General features: G+C 44.6%; 1 protein-coding gene across 6 annotated transcripts in view; it reads left to right on the plus strand.

Moving 5' to 3' along the window:
• Nucleotides 1-18,787, plus strand: part of WDFY3 (WD repeat and FYVE domain containing 3) — a 272,662-nt gene that overhangs the window by 250,116 nt on the left and 3,759 nt on the right. For all 6 annotated transcript variants that reach the window (XM_079786784.1, XM_079786785.1, XM_079786783.1 and 3 more), the window contains 9 exons: nt 2,964-3,111; nt 4,110-4,264; nt 6,137-6,295; nt 8,835-9,014; nt 11,813-11,995; nt 12,982-13,078; nt 15,411-15,740; nt 16,342-16,453; nt 16,858-17,055. In XM_079786784.1, coding sequence (XP_079642910.1) covers nt 2,964-3,111; nt 4,110-4,264; nt 6,137-6,295; nt 8,835-9,014; nt 11,813-11,995; nt 12,982-13,078; nt 15,411-15,740; nt 16,342-16,453; nt 16,858-17,055 — 1,562 coding nt within the window. The remainder of the gene's footprint in view (nt 1-2,963; nt 3,112-4,109; nt 4,265-6,136; nt 6,296-8,834; nt 9,015-11,812; nt 11,996-12,981; nt 13,079-15,410; nt 15,741-16,341; nt 16,454-16,857; nt 17,056-18,787) is intronic.

Here is an 18,787-nt window from a genome sequence, read left to right on the forward strand (position 1 = left end):
AACAAAATTAATCAAGATAGCCCTTGCCGATGTGGCTCAGTTGATTGAGTGTCGTCCCAAGTACTCAGGGGTCCGCAGTCACGGCACATGCCCAGGTTTCAGGCTCAATCCCCAATAGAGGGCATGCAGGAAGTAGCCCATCAATGTTTTTCTCTTTCTCCCTCTAAAATTAATAAAAACATATTTTTAAAAAATAAGATACATAAATGTAGTATAAATATTTCTCTCTTTTCCACATCCAGCGCGGCTAGAGTGAGGTCCAGTTCCTGAGTAGGGCCAGCTGGGGATTGAGAAAATGAAAGAAAGAGACAGACAGAGAGATAGAAGGAAAAAGCCGGGGCCGGGTGGGACAGCTGTCCTCTGATGAAGAGACAGTGACCCAGAGCTGATACAGCATGTTTATTTTATACAGCAAAATACCAGGAAGTTTTACTAAAGCCCAAGACAAAAGAGATTATGTGCATTCTTGTGGCTTCTTTGTAATCATCACTTCTGGGTGGGCCCAGATAATCGTGTTTGTTCCTGGTACTTGTCTGGATTTAGATAATGAAACCCACCCCCTGGCACCTGAGCTGAAGGTCAGGCTGACAACACACCTGCCTCTGGCAAGGTATGTTTCCAGGGTATGGCTCTGCCGGGCACCACTGGATTCAGATGACAATCAGCTCAGGGGCCTTTCCCAGGCGCTCATCTCTAAAAGTAGGATGTTTCTTCTACTTTTGAGTATAAGAGGTAAGCAGTCTAGAAGATAGAGTCTAGATAATAATGTATTTCTAGGATATTCCAGTGTCTGATATAGAGTACTATCAAGTGTAGCAGTCCTAAAAAAATCTAAACTTCCTGGTCACCATATCCATGCCTCTTTCTATACCCTTGCCTGGCTCTGTCCTGAGATCATCATATAAAAGTTCTTAGTAAATGTTCATTTGTAAAGATACTTCCAAGTGTGTGGGTCTTTTTATACAACTTCAGAGGCTTGGGTCATTATTAACTTCTATCTACACTAATAAAAGAGAAACATGCAAATTAACCATCACTCCACTATGCCCACAAGCCACACCCACCAGCCAATCAGGAGTGAGTATGCAAATTAATCCAACCAAGTTGGTGGCCAGCCATGGAGCTGGAGCAAGCAGGAGGCTTGGGTTGCCCCAGCAATGGAGGAAGCCAAGCTTCCCGCCCGCCCTGGCCGGGCCTGGCCTCCACTCAAGGCTACAAAGTTTCAATTATAGACAATAAATAAATCCTAGATACTTGCTTCCAGCCAGCCCTGGCCTCTGCTCAAGGAGGCGCCGAAAAAAAAAAGAAGATAAAGAAAAAAAGGAGGGACTGGGACCTTGGGTCACTGGGGTGTGATCAGGCCAGGATGGGATGGCAGGGGCCGTTGGGGGTAAGCAGACCAGCAGGGGGGGCAGTTGTGAATGAGCAGGCCGTCAGTGGGGGTCAGTTGGAGGTGATCAGGACAGCGGAGGGGGGGCGCAGTTTGGAGTGAGCAGACCAGCAGGGGGGCAGTTGGGGGTGATCAGGCTGGTGGGGGGGGGGGCATTTGGGCATGAGCAGGCCGACAGTGGGGGGCAGTTGGGGGCAAGCAGGCCAGCAGGCAGAGTGGTTAGGGGCAATCAGGCAGGCAGGCAGGTGAGCGGCTGGAGCCAGCAGTCTAGGATTGTGAGAGGGATGTCTGACTGCTGGTTTAGACCCGATCCCTGTAAACCGGCAGTAGGACATCCTTCGAGGGGTCCCAGATTGGAGAGGGTGCAGGCCGGGCTGAGGAACAACCCCCCCCCCCCCGCCCCCGTGCACGAATTTCGTGCACTGGGCCACTAGTAGAAAATAACAGAATTCTGATACTGTACCCCTGTATGTAGATAAAATAGGGACAATATGTTAAGTGTTTGGGAGCCTACAATGTATATCTTCCTCTGTGCATAGCATTTTTCTTGGGAAATCCAGAATGTCAAATTCATAGTGTGGTGGTGTTACTTTCATCTTAAACTTCACTTCCTCTAAGACAGTGGACCCTTTAATGCCATGACCCTTTAATACAGTTCCTCATGTTGTGGTGACCCCCAACCATAAAATTATTTTCATTGCTACTTCATAACTGTAATTTTGCTACTGTTATGAATCGTAATGTAAATATCTGTGTTTTCTGATGGTCTTAGGCGACCCTGCTAGTGGTTCTCAACAGGTTGAGAACCGCTGTTGTAGAGTAGCAAAATTACAGTTATGAAATAGCAACGAAAATAATTTTATGGTTGGGGGTCACCACAACATGAACTGTATTAAAGGGTCACAGCATTAGAAAGGTTGAGAACCACTGCTCTAAGCTTTCCCTAGTTATCTTCCTCAGATAGCAGTTTTCTGATGGAAATAGCTCAACGCTTATTTTGAAATGAACACTATTTGAAAAATAGTCATTTCAAATGTACATTAATACTTTTTAATCCTGTAGAAATATTGAACAGAAATGCCAAAGATTTTTTTTCTTTCTTCCTTTACAACATGGCAAAGTAAAAAGAAGGCAACAATATTTACATTTTCAGCAAATTAGCAACACCTAAGAGACCAAAATGATGTTGTACAGAGAAAAACCACCTGAAGTCAGAAATAGCCCAATAAACAGAATGTCTGCTTGCCCTCAGTGGCAGAGCGGTGTCCATCTATAAAGAATTAGTTAATCTTTAGACACCATTGTCAGTTGTCTATAGTTTGAGTAAATTAATTGACTTTGGAAAAGTTAGGAAATCATTGTACCACGATGGTGACACAAACCATAGTGTCATAGCCCTGTCCCTGCTGCCTAAGGTGGGAGAGCTCTGGCCGCCTCTGAGCCTCTTATAATTTCTTTCCTCAGAATTTGATAATGCAGTACCTGCTGGTTGTTATGAGGCTTAACTGAAATAACATAATACCTGGCGTGTAATAGGGCTCATTGTAAAACATATCATATTATCTCATACCAGCTATTTAAGAAACCTCATCCACCAAAGCGAGTGAGGAGTCGGCTCAATGGAGACAATGCAGGAATCTCTGTCCCTCCAGGCTTTACAGGTGACAAGATCTTTTTCCATCATCTAGACAACTTGCGGCCTTCTCTGACACCTGTCAAAGGTAAGATGATGGGAATAAACCTCTGATTCATGATTCTGTGGGATTAAGAATCCTAGTTGAGCAATAACAACTTTGCTTTATGACAATAGTGTAATTTGTAATGAGTGCTGTATTTTTGTGTTAAATCACCAAATTCTCCTTCTATGTTTCTGTTTTGGCCTGTTGGGTTTCCTACCAAAAAGAACCAAAATGGTTTCTTCCTGCTGCTAAGATATTGAAAATTCTAAAGTACCAACTCTGTAGCTCACCCTTGATATTGTACATGTAGAAAAACTTCTGCCACCTCCATTTATACATATTCTGCCAATTTAGAAATAATGGTAAGAAGACCACATTTTTAATATGCCAATTAAAAGCATTTTGAGATAGCTAAAAGTACTTTTGCAAGTGGATTTTTCCCCCCTTAGAATAAAAAAAAAAATGTTTTTGCAGTCTTGAAGTTATCATCTAAAAAAATCCAAATATTGGCACTTCAGAGTCTGGATAATTGGATTGGCCACCAGCTCTAGGCCATCTGCCTCATTACACAGACTTCGCCCTGCGCCAGCTCCAGCCTCTGCTCAGCACGGGTTCTGGAGCACTGGTGTGATCGGCAGCATTCGGGGCAGAGCAAGGAACCTGGGCCTCTGGGGGAGCACCATGGCCTTTCTTCAGGGAGTAGAGGGTGGCTATAACGTGCGAAGTGCCAGAGGTCTAGATTGGCATGCTGGAAGCATCCCGATCCCTCTGCACAGCCCTAGAGATGAGGAAGACAGGCCTGGCTGCTGGGAGCACACCCAGGTACTCAGACAGTAAGGCTGGAGGGGAAGCCTGGAGAGCACCGGTCAAGGTCAGCATCACCTGGCAGAGCTTGGGGGACTGACAGACCAGGCTCCGCCTCTCAGGGCCTGTTGTCAGGATGCTTGTGTGAATATTTGGGATTACTTTACCATCCCCTATAGAATAATCAAGTTCCTTTTCCCTGCCCCTGTTGTAATGTGTTGATTCGTTTTATGTAGAACTCAAGGAGCCTGTGGGACAAATAGTGTGCACAGACAAAGGCATTCTGGCAGTAGAACAGAACAAGGTGCTTATCCCACCTACCTGGAACAAAACTTTCGCCTGGGGCTACGCAGACCTCAGCTGCAGGCTGGGAACCTATGAGTCAGACAAGGTTTGCATCATTTCTTTCTCATTCCTTTCATCTTGCTCTTTCATGGCTGGGTATCCTGCTTAATTGGGGTGGAGAAAGCCCAGGCCAAGGGCTTGTCAACTGGTCCTCCAAGGCCCAGAGGAAGGGAGAGCTCTCTGCCTTAGAGCAGGAAAAGGAGCGAGTGGACTAGTCATGCTTCTTACAGAACAAGCCTCTTGGGGCAAGTTGTATTCTGGGGACTAGCAGTTTCCCTCCCACTCAAAGAATTCCTCCAAGAGGTCCTAGCCAGTCAGCATTTCTTACAGCCAGAGAGCCTCCTTTGGTGAGTCACTGCCTGGCCCTATCATCTCAGTTCTCTTAAATGGCTGACAGAGACCTGTCACCCCATCACCCAAGAGTCAGCAGCCACTATTTTGAGTCCTATAAGTATCTCTGGGGAGAGGCAGTGTGTAGTGATCCTTTAGTGCCCGGTGTTTGTCCTCTGACAGTCCCCTCCTGAATGCAAGAGGCATATAGTCTGTGCAAGTGATTGGGGTTGTTTTATTGAGCCAGGGTGATTTGCTTTCCCCAGGTTCTTGTCCCAGTAGATTCGAAGAATGAAGCCATGGACAAAATGTGATAGGTGAAAAGTACAGAGACTTTATTGCAAGCAAACATTACCTCTAAAACCCTAATTCTAGATTCTAAGCCTAAGACTCTGTCCCTCCTGGATGGACAGAAGGGGACCCCATGGGGAGACCTCCCTCCCCCAATGGGAAAACCTGCTCATTCTCTCACACTCTTGCTCTAATGGAAAAATAAAAAAAAATCCCCCTTCGTGTTCCTTTGTCTCCAGTTTATATATGCTGCAGCTCTTTGTCTGAACCCCTTTCTTATTGGTCATTCTGCTGCATAGAATTAGTTTTCAAAGCTCAAAGCCCATGGTGTCTGCTATTTTCTCTTCCCCTTATCTTGTTGGTTGGAGTCACTTTTGATTTATCTTATGGTTTTCTCCCAGTTGTGCTGGCAAAGAAAGCCTTCTTATAGCCCTCCCAGCTTCTCAGGTCTGGGCTACGATTGGCCTAACTCAGTGGTTGGCAAACTCATTAGTCAACAGAGCCAAATATCAACAGTACAATGATTGAAATTTCTTTTGAGAGTCAAATTTTTTAAACTTAAACTTCTTCTAACGCCACTTCTTCAAAATAGACTCGCCCAGGCCGTGGTATTTTGTGGAAGAGCCACACTCAAGTGGCCAAAGAGCCGCAGTTTGCCGACCACGGGCCTAACTATGGTCACTTTAATTGCTCAGGCCAGAGATACTCCTGTCTGTCCTTGGTTTATGGCTGTTTTAGTTGCACAGGCCAGTGGCATTTCTCTATCCATTGTACAAGTAAGATAAACACCCTGGTGTCTTCAAGTCTCCATTATGTATTCCTCTCCCATAGACCCTCCTTATCTCTAAAACTTCCTAAACCTGCCTAATTAAGGTAGCTAGCTAACCCTTTCACAAGTCTGTGTGTTGCACTGTAACGCATTTAATTAACATTCGTATCGGTGGCATTCATGCTTCCTTTTACATTTTAAGTGGCTACGGCAAACACATCCTTTTACCAGATTATCCCCCTGCATCTTACAGAACATCACTGAGACTGAACGTCATCTTCCTGGACTGAAGAAACTGGAGGCCCCCATTAAAGTTTCTAGCAGCAACTGTAGTTAGGAGGCTGTAGAGGGTAGCTCAGAATAGAGCTTCCGCGGAAAGGATGCTAAATTGAAACCTGCCCAGAATGTCCTGTCATTTGCCTGTGAGGACCTGCCTAGAGGCCTTTGTCCTTCATGTGATATGCTCGTTGTGTTTCCAACACTCATGGTAGTTGATGGCCTGTGTCTCACATCTGCTTTATTTTACAGGCAGTGACTGTCTATGAATGTTTGTCTGAGTGGGGCCAGATTCTGTGTGCCATCTGCCCCAACCCCAGGCTGGTCATCACAGGTGGAACAAGCACAGTTGTGTGTGTGTGGGAGATGGGCACCTCAAAAGAAAAGGCCAAGACCCTCACTCTCAAACAGGTAACAGAATAGGTGAAAGACACCCCATCTCAGCTGCCTACACTCTAGAGCAAGCATGTCAAACTCTCGGCCCACAGGCCGCATGCGGCCCACAATGAATATTTTTGCAGCCCAGCCAATATAACGGCATGTAAGAAACATTTTAATAAAAATTTTGTAACTTAATTTTTATAATATCCTGTTATACGTAATTATTAATAATGAACTACAACGTTTGCTAATGACTGATTACTATAATCGTGTTACATTCATTTCCCTTACACGCCTTTACGCACAGGCGCACCATTTCTCTCCACTAATACTAGCAGTGAATATTTTAGTAGCCGATTGCCACGTCATTAGTCTTGGACTCACTTGTTTGATGTGCACAACAGGAAATATTTTGCTTTTGGAGAACAAGAAAAATAGGTTTATTTGTGTTACGCTTATTAATTTGTGCAGTTATTCAGTGTCTGGTAAGTTAATGTTCAAGAAAAAATATTAATTTTTATTAAAATGTTCTATTATTTTATGTTAACAATTACTCATTTATTTCAGCCCTTTGTATTCAGCATGTCTCTATCAAAATAAACCTATGTTTCTATGAAAATTGAAGCTTTTGTTTTTTTGTGGCCCACATAAACTTAAACCTTCTTTATTTGGCCCATGTTAGCCTTTGAGTTTGACATGCTTGCTCTAGAGAAACTAAAACTTCCTTAATTTCAAGGCTCTTCTGACATATGGACAAAACCAAAAAAATAGATGTTCTTTTGCTAGAAATGGGTCTAAAAAGTAATGGAAATGTAATAAGAATACTATTTCTAAAAATTATCTATGAGGATCTTTTTTAAAAGATCTGAGGCATGCTGTCTTTAGGTAGTATATTTTAAAATAAACTTAAGTAACATAAATATTTCTCAAATGTTATATGTAAATTAAAATTTTACAAACCAGATTATATTAGTGCTATTGATTCAATATTACTTTCCTTTCTGGGCAATTTTCGTTCAGTTGGACCATTAAATCTTTGATTCCTTTGTCTTTCTCTTTCCTCATTTATCATATCCCTAAAGATATAACAAACTCCTGAACATATTCAATAGAACTATTGATGATGATATTAACAAGTATTTTTTATAATTTCTTAAGTACTGACTATCCTAAATTTTTACTTAAAGCAAGAATCCTTTTATGATTAAGCAATCATCTTTTAGCATTTGATCTGTGAGTTATTTTATCACACAGTTGTTTTTTAGTGTAGTATACATCTAAGTATTTTTATGATACAAATTTTAAAATTAGTGTAACAATATCTTCCATTTATTGAGCACCTACTATGTTTAGGGAAGTGTGCTGAATGTTTAAAAAATGTACAACATCAGTTGTCACAGTTCTACAAGGTAGTTATTAGCTCTCATTACACCAGAAAAACCACGGCTTAGAGACACATAGTCAAGTCACTCTCAGTGGTAAAGCCAGGATGTAAAGTTCTCTGTGACTCCAAAGCTTATTTTAAAGCCGAACTCAAACAAAATATCTATGGAAAGAATTGAACCCCTTGTACTTATATTCCAACAACCATCTATATGGCCAGAACTCCCTTGGCTGCCGAGTCTGAAGGTAAGCCATGTGAGGGATGCAGTCTTGACATAAGTAGACAGAGACAGGTTGACAGTGTAGTTTGCTGATCCAGATGCCTGCTTACAATTTTTTCCATTTAGAAAGTGGGCTTTGGAACTATTAAGCCAGCAACCCTCAGTAAAAAGTGCTTCTTATTTAAAACAGCCTCCTGGGGTTTAATAAGAATATAATAAAGATGTCTATGTGACCAAAATTTTAAGCCATTTCATTACTTAAATAGTAAACTCAGATTACTGTTAGGAACTCCTAACTGTATTTTCTTCAAAATACTTATTTGCCTGCATTGCCATTTCCATGGGTCCTGCTTCTCTTCCAATTCCAGCAAGAGAGAAAAGTTTCTGCTCTGTATCTAGTTCGCAGAAGGAGTCCCTGGGGCACAGATGTCTGTGTCTCCTGTTTAGTGACAGCTCAACAAGCACACACAAGCCACATTTTCACTTTATCTTTGGTGACCATGTGCCACAACCATGCAATTCTCACAGTTTGCACATTTTTTTAAAAATCCATCCAATTGCAGTTCCTTACAATGAACTTAACAGGAATTGATGGCATAGAAGAATAGATTTAAAGCTGAAGTTCTGTATTCTGGGGCCATAATCAGTACATCTCCACATAGATATGGTAGGAAGAAACCAAGCTGGGTTGTAGTACCATTCTCCCTTCCAAGATACTGGCCCAAGTCCAGGAAAGAAGTAATATAAAAACAGGGACTGCAGCCTCCAGAGCTTCCAAGTTGCTCCCTGCCCACCCGTGGGACAAGGCAAGAACAGTCGGCAGGAGCAGAATGAAGGCTTTCTAGACGCTGCGCCCAGTGCTCATCCCAGCACACATGCTGCCATTTCCTGGTGCATCCAGGGTCGCTGTCCCCTCAGCTGCACAGTCCCAGTGATCAGCCTGGGCTTTCTGTTCTCCTTTATAGGCCTTGCTTGGCCACACTGATACCGTCACGTGTGCCACAGCTTCATTTGCCTATCACATAATCGTCAGCGGGTCCCGTGACCGAACCTGCATCATCTGGGATCTGAACAAACTGTCATTTCTAACCCAGCTCCGAGGCCACCGAGCTCCGGTTTCTGCTCTTTGTATCAATGAATTAACAGTAAGTAGTAAATTGTCCTCTTGGTTTATGTTTATGAAAACAAGAAGGTCTAGCCAACATAAATAAAAGATGACTCTGAGTGTTCTCTTGGTTGTTAATGACTCATTTCCTTGATTTATGTGTTGTTTATAAAAGCAAATGGATGTTAAAGTTTGTAATTCAGCAGTTCTGTCTTAAAATTCATTCAGTACTGCATACTTCAAAGAGCAAGACTTGATTCAAAACAAAACATTCTAGAATAGGTGGTTTTTAAAAACAAGGAATATGTAGAATTTGTTGAGAATGTTACAATTGTGTTGAAATTTTTATGAAATATATTCAAGTTATTTATTATGTAAAGTGAAAAAAATAACATTTGGGTACTCAAACAAGAAAATAATTGTTATAGAACTACTAGAGGCCTGATGCACGAAATTCGTGCAAGAGTAGACTTTCCTTCCCCCAGCTGCCAGCACTGGCTTCCCTCGCAGCCCCAACTTCGTCCAGAAGGTCATCTGGTCTAATTAGCATATTATGCTTTTATTATTATAGATTCTTAAAACAGATCTCAAAGTTATCCAAGGATATTATACAGACAAATGAAATGAGTTGGGATAAATAAATGCACTGGCCTGGGAGCCCCCATGCAGACCAGGCCTGCCTGAGTGGGGAAAGGGGAGGGTAGTCATTGTCACTAAGGTGTGTTGATAAGTAGGGGAGCTAGGGGTAAGTTTACAAAGGCTGAGGTCTCTGTGTCCAAGAGACAAGTTATCACATCCGTATGCCCACATATGCCCAACAGTCTTGCAAAGCAACCAGAGCTCCCCCAGCCTCATCACTTGTTAGCCGTATCTGCCCAGTCCCCCTCTCCCCTTAGATCCCCTCCCCGCAGAGTCATCCTGTGTGACAGAGCCCTAGCCACATCATACCATCGCCCACGCAGACAGCTTTCCTTCGGAGGGACGCTACATCTTTAGTTTCTACCAGAAGATACTAAGTATGATGCTTTTAGTCAAGTATCTTGTAGTCATTCAAAGGAAAAAGATACAAATTCAGTTCTGGTGAATGGAGCTTAGAGTGTCTGATAACAGTAAGAGTAACCAGGGTTGGCAGTGGGTGGGGTGTGTGCAGGGGTAAAGAGTTAAATTAGTGTTTTGGTGAATTGGAAAGGTTTAAGATAGTTGTGGAGAGCACCTAGGGCTGGTCCTGCAAACATCTGTGCCTACGTTTTACTGACATGTCCGTGCACCAGAACTCCTCTGGTCCAGCAGTGCTGCTCTGAGCCAAACACTGGGTCACACTATTCCGAGCACCTTGCTTTTGGGTTCTTGACTTAAATACTGAGAATTTTGCTTATAGTCAGTAGTTATTTGAGCCATTGGATTGCAATATACACCCATTGGATTGCAATAGTTGCTGCAAACACTATGGAAAAGTGTTTGGTTTTATTCTTGTGAGATGCTTTTAGAACCTCTTAATAATTCATGGGGGAAAAAACTCATTAAAAGATTTCTATTAGTATTATATTTTTGCACCAATTTAAGTCTGCTTTACTTCAGTCTACATTTTGGGCCTACACTGCCTTGCTGCTGCCCTTCCATTCCTCCTCTTATGTTCACCCCATAACCACGGGGTTGGTCTAATGCTCTCTAACGGAGGTGCCCTGGGTCATTGACAAAGCCTTGCTCAGTACAGGAAGGAGAGGCTGGCTTTCGTTGTCAGAGACGATTCGGTATTCAGTGGCCGATACAGAGGCAGACAGCAATGCTTTGCTGCGAATCATTTTGGTTTGGGTTTTCGCCATTTTGGTGGAAGAGCAGGAAGAAGGGAAGGAGGGAGAACAGTAGTAGGTTCTAAACTCAGTCTGAGCATCGTGACAATCAGGCTGCTCAGGGATGAGAGGCAGCGTGGTGTGGTGTCCAGGCTTTAGGGCCAGAGAGCTGGGGTCACATCTTCACTCTGATAGTAAGCAGTCCCTTCAGCTTTTACACTTCCTTTCATCCTCTCTAAAGCAGGGCTGGTGCTGGCTAAACGCACAGGTCGCAATGGCACGTCTGAAGGTCCACCACAGTAACTGGTAATGGAAGCAGGATAATTCCCTTAGCAGTTGTGAGCTGTCTTCTCACCACGTTGGGTGGACCCCAGCCTGGTAAATTTGAGGGAAGAACTTTTTTGTCTTCGGAACTCATGAAAACCTGAATTATCAGTGCTGGGAGTCAGGGTTTATTCCGTTTGCCAAGTGACTTATATACCAGTTTTCATCTCTTTTTTTCTCATTCCCCCACCCTACTGTGAATACAAATTTTTAAATAATCTATTACACTGTTACCAAGATGTCATCTTTTCCTTTATTGAAGAGAGAGGCAGCTGTATCTAGGCTGCAGAATTTCCCTTTGACCCTGTAGTTTTCATTGGACTCACTTTGTAAGATTAAGCGGGGGTGGGTTCTCGCCCCTAAAAGAAAGGTATGAATCGGTTTTGTAAACAGTGGGAGGGAGAGCAGTAGCTCACCTTCTCAGATGGCTTTGGCATGGAGTAAAGCCTTACTCAGCACTGTGCTGGGCACAGATGGCACAGAAGTCCTACTGTACTTTCCATGAGGTTCCCTTGGCTGCAGCCACTTAGCCTTGAATTCTTAAAAAGGCCTCTGTTTGGTGTATTTTTTTAAGTCAGCAAGCACTGAATTCCAGGCTTCCTCAGAAATTACCCAGTCACTAGTCACAGGACTGAAAGGGGTTTTGAGAGCCTGGCCAAGGATTTCATTTGCTTCTGGAACTAGGATGCAGTATGTTGTGCTTGAGAGTCTCCTTGCCTTCCAGGGGGACATTGTGTCCTGTGCGGGCACGTACATCCACGTGTGGAGCATCAACGGGAACCCCGTCGTGAGTGTGAACACCTTCACGGGGAGGAGCCAGCAGATCGTCTGCTGCTGCGTGTCCGAGATGAACGAGTGGGACACCCAGAACGTCATAGTAACGGGACACTCGGACGGTGTGGTCCGGGTAAGTAGGTTGTGAGAAAAGCGTGTTAGGACACCCACTGCCCTAGTGCAGCTGCCATCGTGGAGCAGCCGTCATGGAAGGGCACCTGCACAGGTTGTGACGTGGTCCGGAAGCTCTCACTCCGACTCAGACAGGCCTGAGCCACGGTTCTCAGACATGGGCCCATCAGTGACGCGGCTCTTCCCATCAAGTAGGCAGTGCTACTAACCACCCGACAATGTGACACACCTAGGCTGCTAAGCATGGTTTCCATGGCACCTTGCATTGGTAAATGTACAAACTGCAAATACTGGCTGTTGGGCCTGGGAATGACTTCTTAGGGAAGACAGGGACTGTCTCTGTTCTACAGAGAATCCGAGGCCCGAGGTCACCCCCTCCCTGGCTGCAATCCTGCGTGATCCCCTGATTCTGCGATAGTCTACCTTCTCTTAGCTGTCTCTGTTGGGCCTCTACAAAAAATGGGATCCACAGTGTTTTCCTTTGTGGTCTGTTCTAAATATTGGTTTTTTTCTCTCAGGAGATTTTTCTTTGTGCTTCTTTTCTTTAATTGCACACTGTGAAAGCATAGGGCAGCTGATCGCTGCCCTGTTAGTCACAGTCAGCTGAGCCTGCCACAACAAGGCTGCCGTCAGCCACTCCCTGCCGCACCGTGCACCTTAGATAGCAGCTCTCTCTGGGGGCATGAGGCATCATGCCAAGCTCCGGTGCCGAATACGTGCCGAATAGTATAGGAAACAAAACAGAGTACTTAGTTGAACCATGTTTCTCAAGCTTTACTGACCACAGTCCTTTTCCCTCCACCATGAAACACCCATTAGCATCTCCTCAAACACAGCATGGGAAGCACTGTTTATGTGAGGTCAGTCCTCTGCCACATTCTTCAAAATACAGGGAAATTTAATTATACGCAATAACAGAAATTAAGTTATCTGTTTAAACCCGAGGCCCCATCTTCACCCAGTAACATGCACATTGTTTGAATTCAGTTTTGGAGAATGGAATTTCTGCAAGTTCCTGAAACACCAGCTCCGGAGCCCACAGAAGCCCTGGAAATGCAGGAAGACTGTCCAGAAGCACAAATAGGTACTTATATTTCCTAAAATGTTATGTAAGCGTTTTCCTGGTTTTTGAAGTCATTGTGTATAAACTTCATCAAACAGTGTAAACCGGAGCCTGAGTTGGTCGGGCATTGCCATAGCAGCACAGCCACCAGCTGCTGTGGAAGTGGCCGGGCGCATGCTGGGCTTCCTCTAGTTCCCTGGGCAGCACTCAGTGGTTAGGGCCTTGGCGTTGGCGCCACCTCCCAGTAAATAAGTTACTAGCTTCTTTGAGCACCACAGGCTTGGGCTTTCAGTTCTAAGCTACGAAGTAGCACCTGGAGGCCGAGGTACCGGACAAGTAAGACGGCCCGCACCTCAGCTCACGTCCGTTCCGCCCGACACTTGGCAGGCTCAGTATGAATGTCAGGGTGGCATGGTGTTTGTAAACTGAACAGAGGTGAACAGTGTCCCTGCCCTGGGCCTGCTCAGGAAGGGCATTTATCCAGACAGAAGCCTGTCATCTGTTATTTGTGAAGCACTTTAACGTTTTCCGGTGAACTATAGAGATAGCTGACTCCTATGTAGCAGGGGTCGGGAACCTTTTTCTGCCAAGGGCCATTTGGGTATTTATAACATAATTCTTGGGCCATACAAAATTACCATAGCCTGCTATATTTGGTCACACGTTTAATTAACTCACCCCTAATGCCTGGGCAGGGCCAGACCAAGTGATTCCGTGGGCCTTTTACGTCCTGCCGGCCGGACGTCCCCCACCCCTGCTATGCAGAATGATTGGCTGTAAAACCAGGCTGAGATCTGTGTTGGGTTGCTCATGTCCAGAGAACTCACCCCCCTTTTATTTAGAACAATTTTTGCAAGAGTCTTCCCAGAAAGTGTTTCAGGTTTGACCTTTTGATTGTTTCCCTGTGGTTAATTTTTTGTGCACTGGGAGTTCAGTGTGAGTTTGACAACATGAGGGAGTTACTAAGGGAAAAGGATTCTTATCAGAAAGGCCCAAATCACTTCTCTTTGTAAGCTGAAAGTAGTTTTTACTTTGTTTGCCAGAAAACAAATGATCTGAGGGACAGGGCAGTTTAATGCTTGTATTACTTTAATGCATGTAAATTTCTACATAGTCAACTGCGGCTCCACTGAAAAGGCCATCTGAGTGTCTGGGACATAAGAGTTCAGTTTTGTGTCAGATATTGGATTAAGTCCAGTGAGAAGTGGTCACATTCCCTCCCTTTAACAACACTTTTAAGTGAAGAACAGTGGAAGATGAGATGAGTAGTCGGAAGAAGGGGTCAAACTCAGGGAGGAGAGACATATTGTAGGCAGGGTTTGGAGAGAGCGGAGAGCAGCCCATGGGATGGACTGACTTTGGATCGTGCAGAAGTTGGGAGTTGAGGGTAGTTGCCTGGGTGAAAATGAAGACAAGCCAGTGGTTCCCTGGAAATCAAAGCTGTTTCCAAGACTGCTTGTTTAGAGACCTGAAAGTTCATAATCCCAAGCCATTAGGGTGAAAAAAATACACTTAAATTAGCCAACTAGACTACTGGTGTTAAGAGCAGAGGGAGGCCAATGAAGCATTTGTCTTGCTAAAAAATATGTATGTGTAATGAGTTGGTGCTTGCATACTTATTCTTGCTCTCACTCCTCTTTTCCAGTTACATATGTTGGTTTTTCGTAAATTTTCCCTCCAGTAGACTTTATTGCTAGGGAGTTGAGGTGAGGATATGGAAAGGGAAAAAAAAACAAAAAGCTTACTAAATGAAAGCTTGCTTCAGTAATTCATCTGTGTTGTCATTTATATTGACTACATGTGGAAGGCACTGTGTTTGGGGCCCCTCCTGTTGAGCTGACCACTGTCTTATAGAAAGACTGTCCAAAGGTAATAAGGAGTCCACTGGAGAGAGAATTACTTTCTGCTGCAGGAACCGGGTAAGATTTCAGAGAACAAAGTGTTTAAGCCATGCCTTGAAAGATACATAACATGGAAACACACAGAGATTGGGAAGATGGCTCTAGGTCGAGCCAATGGCCTGTGCATAGTTAGCCACAAGGAGCCAGGCTGCGTGGATGAAACCGTCTAGCTGAACTGGGGTAGATAGTGTGAGGCAAATAGTGAGAAATTCACAAAGGTTTTGGCCAGATTGTGAAAGAATGAATGTTTTGGCCAAAGCGTTCTGTGAACTCGGAAATTCTGCCAGGGTTTTTTTTCCTATATGTAATCCAGTTGAAAATTGTGGCAGTTTTTTATTGTTATGTTAAAATACTATGTCTACTGTGTCTCAGTTGATAGAGGAATAACACCAGTGGGACACAGCTGGGTCTAACTCTAATGTACATGTGTTTTCTCATCCTCCCAATGACAGGACAGGAAGCCCAGGATGAGGACAGCAGCGATTCAGAAGCCGATGAGCAGAGCATCAGCCAGGATCCCAAGGATGTGCCCAGCCAGCCCCCCAGCACCAGCCACAGGCCCCGGGCAGCCTCCTGCCGAGCCACGGCCGCCTGGTGCACCGACAGTGGCTCGGATGACTCCAGGCGCTGGTCTGACCAGCTCAGTCTGGATGAGAAAGATGGCTTCATATTTGTGAACTATTCAGAGGGCCAGACCCGAGCCCACTTGCAGGGTCCCCTTAACCACCCTCACCCTCACCCCACTCCCCTGGAAGTTCGGAATTACAGCAGACTGAAGCCTGGTAATTTGAAGTCGGGGGTCTGTGTCGGGCTCTTTGAGGGTGGTCTGCATGTTGATGGATGGGGCAGCGGGCTCTGGCTGCATCTGAGCCCTGTCCCTATGACCTGGGCCACCCACAGAGGCCTCTGAAATGTCTTCTTATGGAAAGTGGATGTAGAGATTATATCCCACGATGGTGTTGCAGTATGTTTGGCATTTTTAAAAGAAAAGTTCCTCAAAACAAAAACCTCATTCATTCACAAATCATGAAAGTTTTTGAAAAAAGGCAAATTATTGGTTACAGATAAATAAAACTGTATTCACAGGTAACTGTGCCTTGACTGAGATAGAGGCAACGTCCTCAGTTGGAGAAGTTGTTATCTTCTTGCATGGAAGATTTCCCCTTCTCTGTATTCGTCTTTGCAAATGAGGCGAACCAACCTGGCCCAGGGTCGGTGTTAAGCTAGATTGCTCTACCTTCAACTGAGGCAGCAGCTGCTGAGAGCCGGAAAAGCTGCTGTAACTGTACGTTGCAGCACCCTATCTTTTGAGAGCACCATGTTAGGGTACACCTAGCACACGATGGCCTCCCTCACTTCAGTATGTCATGTCTTGCGCTGCAGGGTACCGGTGGGAACGGCAGCTGGTGTTCAGGAGTAAGCTGACTATGCACACGGCCTTTGATCGGAAGGACAACGCGCACCCCGCAGAGATCACCGCCCTGGGCGTCTCCAAGTGAGTGTCAGGCCCTTTCCAGCTGCTCATCCAGCTGAGTCCGCTGCTGAGCCGGGGCCCACAGTCTTCAGGGAAAACAGATTTCAGTTCATAATATGGCTCAAAAAGACAAATCAGAAGTTTGTAGATTTGAATGCTGAATTAAACAAACAAAAAACAGCTTTGCCTTCTCTGTACTTCCAAGATACAGCAAGGTTTGATCCAAAGAGAGTTGCGATGGAAGTATAAATTCAGGCCCAGTTCTCTTTTTGTCTCTTCCTACACACGACCCCCACCCCAACAAACACCCCCACCACCACACCATCCCCCTGAAAACTAGAGAGCCGCAGAGTAACAGAAAGACCTTCAGCCACGTGGCTGTGCGGAGCCGTCCCTGAGGGGTCTCTGTGCTGTGTCTCCTGCAGGGATCACAGTAGGATCCTCGTGGGTGACAGTCGAGGCCGAGTGTTCAGCTGGTCTGTGAGTGACCAGCCAGGCCGTTCTGCTGCTGACCACTGGGTGAAGGATGAAGGAGGGGACAGCTGCTCGGGCTGCTCGGTACGGTTTTCTCTCACGGAAAGACGGCACCATTGCAGGAACTGCGGCCAGCTCTTCTGCCAAAAGTAAGATGAGATGCACACTTTTTGAGTTCCTGGGGGTTAAGTTCTCAGGATGTCAATTATGCCCAGCGCATAAGTTCTGATTGCTCCTGGGCCTCACTACCCTGTGCTGTCAGTCTAACCCTGTCTTCACGTTCTCTCTCCTCTTTATTGTTACAGTTGTGAAATACTTCTGTCATACCGGGTCACCCAGGACTCAGAATGGGAAGTTGCTAATATTTCATTGTATTACCATGTAAAACATTATAGATTCATTTTAAGTCCTTTTCACTCTCACCAATTGCACCCTCTTCTTCTCCATGTTGTCTCCAAAACAGTACCATATTATGCTTTGTGCATTTGCAGTTTTACTTAAATATAGCACACCTTCTGTAGCTTGCTACAGAGATGCTTTCACAGAGAACACAAATTGTATCATTGTTTTTGAACCAGTTATTGAGGCTTTTGTGGGTGTTGGCTTATCGGAAGAGGCGTGGTCTTTTGGTTGTACTGACCAAATGCTCACAGGACTGCTGTCCGTGTGTCATCCCAGGTGAGTTACCCTCTGAGCTTCAGTGGCTTCATCTGTAAAATGTGGATCGTTACCCCTTTCTTCATAGAGGTGTTGAGAGAATTAAATGAAATCATTATATGAGGTTTATAAAGTGCCATGTGCAGAGTCTGGCTGTATAGATGTTCAACAGAAGGCATTTGTAATTATTGATTTTTTTTTCAGCTTAATGTCTTTAAGCTTTTCTTTGGGGAAGTCTGATTCGAGATGAGGTGCCCAAATGTCACTGCAGCCATTCCTTATGGGACTTCCCAGGAGGCTGGGAGAGGGTTCTGGACTGTGGCTCTGTGCTCTGAGAAGCCCACTCTCTAAAACCCAGTAACCTAGTGATTTCCAATAGTGAACACCCCTGCGTGTACACTGGCACACATCTGTTCTTTGTAGTTTAATTTTCAAAATATTGTTTAAATGTAAGTCATTATTTAAAGTATCTATTGCTATCAAGTGTTGGATGGAGCCCTTATGTGCAAAACTGACCAAATAGTGATTGATGATGACAGAGCAGGCGCAGAAGGCAGAGCTGTCCCGGAGGGCGTGCCCGCCCTGAAGTCCATGCCCTGCGGTCGCTCAGAGAGCTTGTCGGCAGTCCTGAGGTTCTTCTCAGAGTCCAGTAACAGTGCTTTAAACCCCTTATGTTGGTAGCCCATTTATTCCCTGGACATTGTACTGGTAGATTAATAGAGGAAATAGAATTCTGTATTTTAATATTGTGAGAAGCCAAGCTTGAAATGAGTAAATGCCATGTCCAAGGTCATACACTGCTTTATTCCAGGAATAGGAATACTTTTAAAAGAATTTGAACATTTCTTAAGTATAATCTACTTCAGGGAATTCTATCAAAATAAACAGAAAATGAAGACATTTGGACCAAACAAAAAAGCCAAACTATTTATTTAAAAAACAAGTAAGGCGTGGATCAAACCAAGTGTTTAAATGCCCAAAGGAACTTGATAATGACCAAAGTGCCTTTTTAAAAAGATATGTTTTTATTGATTTTAGAGAGAGGAAGCGGGGGGAGGGAGGAAGAAACATCAATTGGCTGCCTCCTGCACGCCCCCTACTGGGGATCAAGCTCACAACCCTGGCATGTGCCCTGACTGGATGTTGAACCAGTGACTTTTTGGTGCACGGGATGATGCTCAACCAACTGAGCCACACCGGGCAGGGCCAAAGTGTCTTTTAAAA

This window comes from Cnephaeus nilssonii (genome assembly GCF_951640355.1).
Source record: "Cnephaeus nilssonii genome assembly, chromosome: 1".
In the NCBI taxonomy this organism is placed as follows: domain Eukaryota; kingdom Metazoa; phylum Chordata; class Mammalia; order Chiroptera; family Vespertilionidae; genus Cnephaeus; species Cnephaeus nilssonii.